This window comes from Trachurus trachurus, assembly GCF_905171665.1.
Source record: "Trachurus trachurus genome assembly, chromosome: 16".
NCBI lineage: Eukaryota > Metazoa > Chordata > Actinopteri > Carangiformes > Carangidae > Trachurus > Trachurus trachurus.
The window spans coordinates 32,442,471-32,455,651 of NC_139902.1; the positions used below are offsets into that span (position 1 = coordinate 32,442,471).

The following is a 13,181-nucleotide window of genomic DNA, read 5'->3' on the forward strand; positions in this document are numbered from 1 at the left end:
TTGTGTCTCTAAAGCTAAAAAAAACCAAACATACAAACTCCTCAAACCTTCAATCGGACTTCAACTGATCCAGAACCAGTCACATGTTCATCAGGTTCTGTTATTTAAAAAAATAAGAAATAAAAATAATAAAAACACAGAATAAGGGAAACTTTGGGAATCAAACGTACGTAAAAATCTCACACTTTGACAAGCTGTTGTTCAGAAACTCTCCGTCTGACTTCAAACTCCTACAAGCTCTTTTTAATTTTTTTTTTTTTTTTTAACATTTTTAAAATTTCTTCTTAAATATTTTGTTTTTTTTTCTTTAAAGATAAATTATTTACAAACAGATTAAAAAATAAAACTTCTTTATGCTCATAATATTAATATTCATATATTTTTTTCTTGTTTTTTTTAATTTTCTTAAAACCTTTGTTACACAAAAAATACATCGCGCAGGAAGTGCAGGCAGCGGGGGCGAAGGGGGCGGGGCTAAGGGCTGTCAATCACAGTGACTGGGGGCGTTAAAGGGCGGAGCCACCAAAAAAAAAAAAAGCACCCGAGTTTTTTATTATATTAAACTCAGAGAAGAGAAGTTGATATTTTATTTTGTGGAGGCTGAAAGGTTTTAATTTGAAAGTCAAGTTCCTGTTTGATTCACAACAGGAAGTGACGTGTGTGTATATTTTTGGTGGACCGGCCCTTTAAATTAAGAAGAGAAACGCTGCGGGGACGACGCAGCTTTAAGCCTGAGGGGGGGAAACGACACCGAAGCTTCGTTCAACACATTCATCTTCATCGTTGCATAATTAATTATTCGGTTAGAGAGCGACGACGACGACGCGCTCGGTTTCGTACGCAGCTACAGACGAGTGCATCTGATTGTGTTGCCATGGAGACAGACAGACAGACAGGACGGGACCCAACCTCTGAAACCAGATTAAAATCCTGGTTTACATTTAATCTCTGTTGCATCAAACCGGTTTAAAATGAGGCCACGACTGGATTCTGTTGCATCAAAACTAAAACTCTGGCTAATTTAATCTGGTTAACTTTAGATCTTCAGTTGAAGAGGTTTAGAAGCTGCATTTTCGAGTTCTGACTTAAAATGAAGTTCCTCAGAGAAAGTCAGACTCAAAACACTTTGAGTTTAAACTCAGTTTAAATAAACCCGGCTTCATTAAACTGAGTTTATTTAAAAACGGTGCAACTGAGCTCGACTTCATTTTAAACCCAGTTTTAACTAATCTCTAATTCCAGTTCATCTGTGGTTGAATTAAACCTCGTTGGTGCACAGCCACAGATCAGAGGCTGTGATCTGATTGGACGCTGGGGGGAGGGGGGGGGCGGAGCCTCGGAGGCTCTGATTGGCCGATGATGCTGATGACACGTCTGCTGTGACTTCAATCCTCACTCACAGTGATGGAGAGTTTAAAGCTGCTGCTGTAGCTGCGACGACTCTTTAACCTGAACCTTGGCAGCATGTGAGGGGGTGAGGGGGGCGGGGTCAGGGCTTAAGCGTGGCGTTAACACCTGAGGGGGTGGGGCTTAAGCGTGGCGTTAACACCTGAGGGGGCGGGGCTTAAGCGTGGCGTTAACACCTGAGGGGGCGGGGCTTAAGCGTGGCGTTAACACCTGAGGGGGCGTCGCCCAAATCCTCAACCTGCTTTTCGCTGACGAACAGATTGTTCTGCCTCTTTGTCTCTTTATCTGTTTCTTTTTAAATATAAACTCTTATTTCATGGCTGAAGCTCCTGTGAAAGTGGCGGTCGAGCCGGGAGGGGGCGTGGCCTCTGACTCGTGGTGGTTATTTTCTAACCTAATGGCAGTTTGGGGTAAAAAAAAACAAAAACAAAAGCAACAAAAACAAAAAACCAAACCAATCTGCAGCCAATCAGCGGCTGACGATGCAGCAGGAAACAGGAAACAGTCCAGGTGCATAAGTCTGTTCACTTCCTCCTCCTCCTCCGACGAGCGTTGCTGGTTAAATTTCTCACGTGAGCGTTTTGTTTTGTTTTGTTTTGCTTTGCGTGCGTTTTGCGTTGACGCGAGTGCATTTTCATCCACATGCAGATAAGACTCGTACAAGCTAATGCCTAGAAACAGAAGCGACTTGGTTTCTCTGGACTTCAAGCTTCGCAAAAGAGCGTTTTCTTTCTTTTTTTTGCTGTTTAAGTTAAGTGCCTTCGACGGAGAAGAAGAAGCTCCGCCTCCATCGGGTTCAGTCCGCCGCTCCGCTGCGACCTCGACGTCGCTCTGCGGACCGTCGTGTGAGTCGGTGGCGTTCCTCTCCGCCTCCGTCCGTACGTCCGTCCCGGTTCGGCGCCGTCTCTTCGCCGGTTTCCCGATCACTTGAGCCGGTCGGAGCGGAACGAGTCCTCGACGGCCGGGTCGGCCAGCATCAGGTCCCCGTCCAGCATGTCCAGCGCCAGCGGGTCCATGCGCAGCGGGTCGTCCAGGGAGAACGGGTCCATCTCGAAGCCGGGGACGTGGGACAGAGCGCTGGCGATCTCCTTGGACAGACCCGGGGGCGAGTCTCCTAAAGGGGGAGGGGAGGGGAGGTTAGTTAATCTAAATGAAATGACGGTTTAACACGAGTTGGTCCAGTGAGGACGGGTCTAAACCAAACACATTAAACCAAACTAAACAAGACAAATTAAACCAAACTAATCAAACCAAATTTAACTAAACTGAACTAATTATACAATTCAAACTAAACTAAACCAAACAAATGTTAAACTAAACTTATCAAATTAAACTACACTAAACTAAATAAACAAAACAAAACTAATTGACTGATGATGTGACCTAAACCAAACCAATCAAATTAAACTACACTAAACTAAACTAATTAAACCAAACTAAACTAAACCAGCTTCACTAAACCAAACTTAACTAAACTAAACTAATTATACCAATTCAAACTAATTAAACCAAATTGAACTAAACTAATCTAATTATACTACTAACGAAACGTATCAAATTGAACTACACTAAACTAAATAAACCAAACTAAACTAAACTAAACCAGCTTCACTAAACCAATACAATTAAACCAAACTTAACTAAACTAAACTAATTATACCAATTCAAACTAGACTAAACCAACCAAATTAAACCAAACTTATCAAATTAAACTTGACTAAACTAAACAAATTAAACCAAACTAAACTAAACAAATTAAACCAAACTTATCAAATTAAACTACACTAAACTAAACAAATTAAACCAAACTAAACTAATTAAACCAAATTTATCAAATTAAACTAAACCAAACTAAACTAATTGACTGATGATGTGACCTAAACCAAACTAAACTAAACTTAACTAATCAAATTAAACAAAACCAAACCAAACCAAACTAAATCAGCTTCACTAAACCAGCTTCACTAAACCAACCAAATTAAACCTAACTTAACTAAACTAAACTAATTATACCAATTTAAACTAAACTAAACCATCCAAATTAAACCAAACTTAAAGCAGAAGTGAGTGATATATTTGTGTTAATATAAGTCTTAAATAGTTATATCTTCCGACAGCAATCACTTCTATAGAGTGTTTGGTCTGAAACACGGGTCTGTCAGTCCCTCTGCTCTGCTCTGAGCCGAGGAGAAAACATTTATCGTATCCTACAGTTTTTATCCAATGAGGAGAGAGAACGGCATGCAGGGCTGTGTGTGCAGCCAAGGAACGCCGTGAATGTGGCGACGTAGGGACGAGGACTGTTATGGTGCGTTCAAGGAAACTCGTATTTTTCCGACCGTGAAGTGGTACCAGTTCGATCTGGTACGAGTTCACCGGTCGGAAGTTACGAGTGGCCGTTATAGTGACTTTCACCGGTAAAACAGGTCGGAAAAACACGAGTGGGTTGCCTGTAACGCTACAAAGTCGTAAGTTGTGACTTGAAGCTATAATTTACGATTTCAAAAGCCTGCCTGGAACGCAGCATTAGCGAAAACGACCGGATCACTCACTTCTGCTTTAACTAAACTAAACTAATTATACCAATTCAAACTAAACTAAACAAACCAAATTAAACCAAACTTAACTAAACTAAAGTAATTGCACCAATTCAAACTAAACTAATTGACTGATGATGTGACCTAAACCAAACCAAACCAACCAAACCAAACCAAACCAACCCAACGTGGGCGTTGTGTTACCTGTGAGGATGATGTTGGGCACGTTGTGGCCTTGTGTTACCTGTGAGGATGATGTTGGGCACGTTGTGGTGTTGTGTTACCTGTGAGGATGATGTTGGGCACGTTGTGGCGTCCATCGCTGCTGTAGTTCTGGTTGTGGTGGTTGAGCAGCTGCTGGTCTCCGTGGTCCTGCAGGCCCAGATGGACCTGGCCGTGGGCGGGGAACTGGTTCTTGTCTGAGGTGCAGCTCAGTCCGCTGTGGTTCAGGGACAGACCGTCGCCCGGGCTCTCCATCGAGAACTGAAGAGAGTCAGAGTGAGCACAGAACAACGGCGTTAAGGTGGACTATCTGTGTTATCTGTGAGCCACCTTAAATTCTACAGGAATCTGTCAAAGCTACTGGTAGAGATGTTCGTCCACAGTCAACCCAACCCAATCCAAATTAAACTAAACGAAACGAAACCAAATCTAAATAATCTAAACCAAACCACAATGGACTAAACTACACCAACCAAACTGAACTAAACCAAACCAATTTAAACTACTTAAACTAAACTAAACTAAACTAAACTGAACTAAATAAATCTTAACTACACCAACCAAACTAAACTAAACTGAATGAAACAAACCAAACCAAGCTAAATTACACTAAACAAAACTAATTAAACCAAACTGATCTAATCTTAACCAAACCAAACCAAACCACACTAGACTAAACTAAACCAAAATAAATGAAACCAAACCAAACTTAACTAAACCTAACCTAACAAACTACACCAACCAAACTAAACTGAATGAAACAAACCAAACCAAGCTAAACTAACCAACCACACTGGACTAAACTAAATTAAACCAAACTGAACTAAACCACATAAAACCAAACCAATCTAAACTAATCTTAACTAAACCAAACCAAACTTAACAAACTACACCAACCAAACTAAACTAAACTGAACGGAACAAACCAAACCAAGCTTAACTAACCCCCAAAACAAAACAAGAAACAAAACAAGAAACAAAACAAACTAGGGATGCAAATTATCGAGTAATTCATTAATCGATAGTTGATAGACCTTATCGATCGATGATCGATTAATTGATAAGCGGCGATTTTCCTGAGAACCTAAATTTAAGGGGAAAATTTAAGATCAACATTCCTTATGGACTTTACACTAGTATTTGTTAGTTTATTTTAAGAGCACAGCACAATGAAAATGTTTAAGTAGCACGTTATTGGGACAGAGAGCTCTGAGGTTGAAGTCCTATCATAATGAGATGAGATGAGAGACACCGCTGCGTTTCCATTACAGATTTTCGCAAAATAAAAGTGATATTTCTGAAACTTCGAAAAAGTGCAATTGCCATTTGCGGGTGTTTCCATTGAAAGGTATTTTGCGAATGAGCCGTAATGCGTCTTGCGTTTCTATGGTGACGGCACAGCGATCTCAGCTGCCGACAGCTGTTGCTGTTATTGTTTTTAACATTGACAAAAACAGCGCTTGCTGAAAGGCAAAGCCCGTGTGGCGCTGCAGCGGCCACAGATAAGGACGCACTCACACTAGGGCCAGTTGTTCCGTACCGCGCTGAAGCCCGAATGCCCCCTCCCCTGTCCCCGCTGGCCCGCACTCACACCACCTCCAACCCAAGCTGCTCAAGCACGGTTTCCTCCGTTGATACAGAGGGACTATTTGTTTACCAACACGGCGGATGTGCGCTTTAACCTGACTGCAGAAAGAACGGAGCCTTTTAAACACCAGCGGTGATGAGGCGCTGTCGCGCTGACAACAATATAGGTGGTTGTGTCCACACACCCGTACAGGTTTATGTCACTTAAGGTGACATTTCGGCACAGGAGGGAGTGGGAGTGTGGATGCGAGCCAGTCTCCTTCAACCATGCACGGAAAAGGGGAATGATAGGAAAGGGTTTTCTAATTTAATGAGAAACAATGCCCAGGTCAGCAATGCATGACAATAAACATGTGGTTCATTTGTCCTCTCAAGTTACATAAACCAACACAGCGTGGACACACACGCTGTTCTCCGCGGCACCGCAACGAGCGCTTTTTTTCTTTTAATTAAGCTCCGGTAGCGACCGGCTAAACTACAGAAGGATACTGTAAACCAGCGCGGATCCGGTGTGTTTATCAAAGCTTGGTCGCCGTGCTGAGGCACCGTGGGTTTGAGCTGCGTTCAGGCTGCATTACAACTCCTCAGGCAGCTCCGTGTCGGCGGCTTTTTGACTCGTTACTCACTGGTCGTCTGTGTGTTAGCGATGGTAGGCTACAGCCTGAGTCCCGTAAAGCTACAACAGGTAACAGTGTTGTTGTCTCTTTTCACCTCCTCTCCCTCTCTCCCTTGAGTGCTGCAGTGCGCTGCACACGTTTACACAGAGATCCGCTACATTATGTCGGCTTTGCTTGTTTACATTTCACAGTAAAACTCCCATTGAAAAGGAACGATTAATTGCAAGTAATTTAATTTAATCGATTAAATTCTTATCGACAATTAATCGATAGTCGATTAATTGTTTGCATCCCTAAAACAAACCAAACCAAACTTCACAAATTAATCCAAACTGATCGTGTCTAAACTGAACCGGTCCAAGCAAAACAAACATCAGCAATAAAATACATCAAAGGTCAAACAGTTTGACCCTGTGACCTCTGGTCTGGGCCGCTGCCGGTTGCCGACTGTGACCGATTATGTGACATCACACTGAGCTCACACTGTGATTGGCCGTTAAGAGAGGAGGAGGAGGAGACTGACACGACTGTCTAGAGGAAGCACGGCGTGGAGGAGCGCTTCATTTACGACACGGTCACGGTCACGGTCACGTACTCAGAGAACTGAGACGAGAGGACGTTCAAAAACCACCGGGGAGAAAGTGACCTGGATATTTATAACTTCTTCCTGCTGCCAACGGAGAAAAAACACAAAGGACGCCGTGTTCATGACACCGATCAGCTGACACATCATCATTCAGATTTACCTGCTGGTTGGCTTTGCCCGCGAGCTGCAGGCTCAGGTACGGGTCGTCCAGCAGAGAGTTGAACAAGGCATCCTGGGAAAAAACAAACCAACTATTAGTATTAGTCATAAAGGTTTAAAGCAGTACTAAAGAACTTTCAGTTTTGGTTGAGTTGGGCGGCGCCTGTGGACCAAAGCGGTAGTGTTTTGCCTGAAGGAAGACTCCATTTCCCATGAACACTAGCGTGAAGCCCTGTAAATATCCTGCATTAAAATTAACAGAAGACATCAAAACTAAGTTTCTGTTTCCAGTGGATCATTTCAAAGTGAAAACACAAACATAATCCATTGCTAAAGTGCTGTTTTGCCTGTTCCCTCCTTGTTGTGACTCGCAAAAGTGAAAGTGAAGGAAGACTCCATTTCCCATGAACACTAGCGTGAGAGCAGGGTTCCTACCATGCTCCTCAAAGCTGCTTAGTGCCAGAGAAAGAGATACAGACACCCTCAGGCCATGACAGAGGTGTCATTCAACTTGTTGTAAGTCGATGTATCATCACAAAAGTTATGAAAATATTTTATGAAGGTTGAAAAGTTCCTTAGTGTTGGTTTAAACATCTCAATATTATTATTATTATTACTTTTATTACTTTTATTATTATTATTATTATTATTATTATTATTATTATTATTATTATTATTATTATTATTATTATTATTATGTTTGTTTTTTTCTGAGCTTCAGTGTTTTTCTCTCTGGTTGAAACTCGGCTGAAGCCAAACAGGAAATTAGATTTACGGTACATTCTCCTGCAGAGGCGTCGTCTGTGTCACCACACTCTGGAAACTGCCGGGTTAAAAACTGACCCAGTTTGGGGTTGTCATGACGAACCAGACGAAACAACGGTCGGTTGAAGCTTTGACCCAGAATCTTCTTCTATTGTTAAAAGCAAACTGAAAACTCAGCTTTTTAGTCTTGTTTTTAACTGAATTTCCCTTCTTTTTATGATTATTATTATTAATATCTGTTTTACTGTTTTATTATTTTACTTACTCACTGTTTTATTATTACTTATTTATTGTCTCATTAGTTCACTGTTTAAGTATATTTTTATTAGATTTATGCGCATATTTATTTCTCTTACTCCTTTTATTTGTTTTAATTTTTGTATTATTCACCTCATTTTGTCGCAGCTCTATTTATTCTCTTTGACACCTCATTTTTTAAGACTCCAGTGTTTCCCCCCACAAGTGATTTTTAACTGCATGAAAAGTGCTAAAGAAATAAAGTTTGATTGATTGATTGATTGCTGCAAAAACCAAATTAAAACCGTTACACACTGATGACTACATAGAAATGGACTGTGCAGGATTTCAGGTCTCTATAATTTAACCCAGAAGTAGCACGAGTGCGCTAATTTGTAGTCATGGCAACATCTGGACAAGAAGTAAACACTGGATGACAAAAAATATAAATACAACATGTTTGTATTTTATGAGTTTGATGAAATGAGATCAGTTTTTTTTTTTTTTTTTTTAACGGCGTGTGACTGTTGTACAGGTGCTTTTCAATATAAAAGGGTCATTTAGTAAAAATGTGTAGTTTTATTTTGAAAAAAATGATTGTTTTTTTATAATGATGAGGGATGAAACTCAGAACCTGCAGTTCCTCTCCTGGCCACTAGAGTGAGTCAGTCTCCACAGGTGTAACACACATGTACAGGTAAGTGAGCATACAAACGGAAATCTTAGCTCCGCCCCTTTTGACCATATTTGGATTAACGCCCACACAAACATCAGTGTGACATGCCGGTACGAGTGTGTGTGTGTGTGTGTGTGTGTGTGTGTGTGTGTGTGTGTGTGAGACAGCAGATGATGATGATGATGATGAGAAAGTTACACAACTGAACTGGTTTGATCTTCGTCAATAAAATGATTCAATCAGCTAAATCCAATAAAATTTTTCCACTTCCTGAAAACGCTGCAGGGCGAGTTCTCAGAGAAACCGGATCGGATCAAAGCTGCTCAGACAAACTCAGGAGGGAAACTGTTACTGTAGGTTTTATTTAGTTATTTATTTTTCTAGTTTCCTGAAATGAATTCATAGTTTATTCGTGTCTGTGTCTTGTTATTTATTTCTAGTTTATTTATTTTATTCTAACATTTTGATTCCTGTCAAACTATCTAAGGAACTTCCACCCACCGTGCAAAGTGCAAATTGTCGAGTGAAAGACGACGTTTCCTTTGTGTTTTTAACTCCTCATTGTTTTAATTGTTGGGTGTGTGAATCCATGTGTGTAAATGCCCTCTCTGTTTTTATTATATTTTATCATGTGGATAAATTTCTCCAAAAACTAAACTAATTATAACCTCATTATTAATTTAAATGATCAGTAGTCCTATTCAGATATTCATGAATGAAAAGGATAATTCCTAAATGTTCCTGCTGTTTGTTAACAGGAAAGAAATCCGCAATTTCTAATAGAAAAAAAAGTTAATTTATGTGGCAGTTTGTCATGAACTGACCACCGTAGCTGCTGCTGTTATTGTAGTTATATTTTACTCACATTGTAGAAGTCAGTGGTGAGGTTGTGGCTGATCTGTTGGAGCTGTGTGAGGCCTCCTCCTCCTCCTCCTCCTCCTCCTCCTCCTCCTCCTCCGAGCCTCTGGTGATGAAGCTGCTGCTGCTGCTGCTGCTCCACCTGCTGCTGCTCCTCCTGTTTGACCTGACACTGGGAGGAGGAGGAGGAGGAGCTCTGGATGCACTGGTCCAACGCTCCCTCGTTCTTTATCAGCGACGTGTTGCTCGTGTTGACGTGTTGACCCATCGGCCGCTGCTGCTGCTGCTGCTGCTGCTGAGAAACCATGGCAACTACAGGTGAGCTCAGGGGAACAGGTGATTGACGGACGGTCACCAGAGCCCAGATGTTCAGAAGGTAATCGAATCTAATCGGATTCTGGATCATGGATTGGAACAAATTTTGAAAATGGGTTGTTGTTTATAGAGGTACATTTGTGTCTTTATTATTCAATCAAAAGAAAAGTTGATAAAAAAGATATTTTCAATCAAAACAAACTTCATTTCAATCAAAAAAAACTTCAGTTATTATTTGACTAACCCTAACCCTTGAATATAGCTTTTTTGTTTAATCAACTTTAACCCTAACCCTTGATTGAATAATAAAGACACAAATATCCTACCCATAATATGGCCTAAATGCAAAAAATCCCCCCAAAATATTTTCAATCAAATAATAACTCACCTCAATCAAAAAAAAAAAAACTTTTCAATCAAAGAAAAAAAGGGTTCAAATGCTATTTTTTGGGTCTCAAATATTTTTTTGCATTCAAACCCTTTTTTTTTTTTGATTGAAATGTTTTGCTTTTGATTGAAGTGAAGTTTGTTTTGATTGAAAATAGCTTTTTTGTTTAAATCAACTTTTTTTTTTGATTGAATAATAAAGACACAAATGTAGCTCCACAGTTGTTCAGAACTGAAAACAGATTCTCAGGGCTCCATATGTCATCTACTCTCACATGTGCAACCAGTGTGAAATGTGGACGGAGCGACTCAAACATCTGGAATCTGTCGTTACAGGAGGCAGCCAGGCCGATGTGTGTGAGGGTTGTGTAGCAACCACAAACATAATAACGGCCAATAATGTAATAAGATTGGACATTTTAAATGTAATAAAGCCAATGATGTAATAACTTTGTTTTTTTGGCCAATAAAGGAATAAATTACTACATTATTGGTTGGTTATTGCGGTATTGGCCTAGTATTAAAAAAAACTTTTGACATTGTAATAACTGGAGTCGATAATGTAATAATATCTATGTTTTTTTTTATTTTTGTTTCAAATTCAACATTAAAATTTCATTTAAATGTCCAGTTGTTAGGAAAAATTAAATTCCAAATTAATTAATTTGTTGAATGACCAAACATTAATTTTACTTACTTTATCACTGTGATGGTTTAAAAATCAGATGCAAAGTATAAATTAATAAATGTAATACATGATAAATGTTGTTTATTTGACCAGATTGAATTGAATTTAAATCCCAGTTTGCTCCTGAATCCACCAAACTGCTGGGATCAGAATAATCCAGATGTTCTGGATCAAAGTTTTGCTGATTCTACTAAAAAGTTTTAATCAACACAAACTGAGGATTCGATCCAGATCACATGATCTAATCCAATCACCTGTTGTTTTAGTTTTGAACAACAACAACCCATTTTTAAGATTTGATCTAATCTATTAGATCAAATTATTAGATTACTTCCTGGTTGATGTGAATGAGTCTCACCGATCCAAAGTGCTGCTGCTGCATGTGCTGGTTGCGCAGGTTCTGCAGGTGCAGCTGCTGCTGCTGCTGCTGCTGCTGCATGGCCTGAGACTGCTGCTGCTGCTGCTGCTGCTGCTGCTGTTGCTGCTGCTGCTGCTGCTGCTGTTGCTGTTGCTGCTGCTGCTGCTGCTGCTGCTGGGCGTTGGGCCGCGGCTGCTGCTGCTGCTGCAGCCGGTGCAGCTGCTGGTGGTGGTGCTGAGCCATGGGAGGGGGCTGCTGCTGCTGCTGCTGCTGCTGCTGCTGCTGGGGGGGCTGGGGGCCGGGGAGCGGCTGGTGCTGGTGGGACTGGCTGAGCGGGTACGGAGGAAGCCGCTGGTCCAGAGGCAGTTTACTGGTGTCCAGAGCGACGCCCTGACAAACAGAGGAATTCTTAATGGGACGATTCTGAATCGATGCAGCTTTGTCACATAATCGACTTTTAAATTCAAATGATTGAAATGCACCGGGATGCATCAAAATGCATCGAGATGCATCGAAATGCACCGGGATGCATCAAAATGCATCAAAATGCATCAAAATGCACCGGGATGCATCGAAATGTATCGAAATGCACCAGGATGCATCGAAATGCACCGAAATGCACCGGGATGTATCGAAATGTATCGAAATGCATCAAAATGCACCGGGATGCATCGAAATGCAAAAAAAAAAAAAATTCTAATTGTTTTTTATTTGACAGAGTTTCACACAGAACTTCCTGAGGCTGTAGGAGCCTTTCCATGTTTCTCCTTCTGCCACAGTAAAAAGGGAACATTAACATTTTTTCAGACAACATAAAATACTCTTAAAGGCTGAGGAGTTGTGATATTGTTGAGAAATAAATATTAAAAATTCAGAAGTTTTTACAGACAAAATAACTTTAATTTCACAAAGAGTACTGAAAAACAGGTACCAAGTATCAGTGTCGTATTGATTCAAATGTAAATCGCGAGGCCAGGGAAGACGTAACCACTAGTTATGAAACCACTGAAGCTGTGTCTTTTCAAAATAAAAGAGTAAAAAAAGGAAACAGAACAGGAAGTGAGTGTGTGTGTGTGTGTGTGTGTGTGTGTGTGTGTGTGTGTTACCTGTGTGATGGAGGACAGCGTGGGGGAGATGGTGGGGGAGAACTGTTTGGAGTGATGCCTCCTCGACTCGCCGCCCATGGGCACGATGAGCGGCGACAGCTGGACCCGTCTCCGTGGCGACGTGCTGAGCGGCTGCTGACCGTAGGAGGAAGAGGAGGAGGAGGAGGAGGAGGAGCCCACGCCGCCGTAACCGGGGTTACTGCCGGACGCCGACTGCAGCGAGGAGTTGCTGAGGGAGGAGTGCAGCGATTGGCTGCTGAGGGACGACGGCAGCGAGGGGGAGGAGCCGAGCGACGACTGCAGCGAGGGGTTGCTGAGCGACGACTGCAGCGAGGCGGAGCTCAGAGAGTTGGAGAAGGAGTGGCTGCTGAGCGACGACTGGATGTTGGGGTTGCTTAGCGACGACTGCAGGGAGGGGTTGCTGAGCGTGCTCTGTAGCGACGCCAGGAGACCTGAAACCAAAACACAACACAACAACACGACACGGTGAGACAAACTGGAACAAAGTCTGAACTCATCTGATGCTAAACCAGCCTGTGGTGCAATGCATTCTGGGTAAATTCAGACTTCAGACTCAGTTACAGGATGTTTTACTTTGAAAATCCAGACTCTGGCTTCCTCCATACCAACGTTATTGAACCTCAGATTATCAGACATTGGTTTTGGCAACACTGGT

At 41.6% G+C, this 13,181-nt stretch overlaps 1 protein-coding gene across 1 annotated transcript in view; it reads right to left on the minus strand.

Moving 5' to 3' along the window:
• Positions 1-1,139: 1,139 nt before the first annotated feature.
• Positions 1,140-13,181, minus strand: part of LOC310999011 (CREB-regulated transcription coactivator 2) — a 44,637-nt gene continuing 32,595 nt past the window's right edge. Inside the window, exons 11-16 of the mRNA XM_083989303.1 lie at positions 12,506-12,957; positions 11,400-11,789; positions 9,659-9,943; positions 7,117-7,188; positions 4,229-4,427; positions 1,140-2,521 (exon numbers count right to left, since the gene is read on the minus strand). Coding sequence (XP_083845429.1) covers positions 2,331-2,521; positions 4,229-4,427; positions 7,117-7,188; positions 9,659-9,943; positions 11,400-11,789; positions 12,506-12,957 — 1,589 coding nt within the window. The 3' untranslated portion in view covers positions 1,140-2,330. The remainder of the gene's footprint in view (positions 2,522-4,228; positions 4,428-7,116; positions 7,189-9,658; positions 9,944-11,399; positions 11,790-12,505; positions 12,958-13,181) is intronic.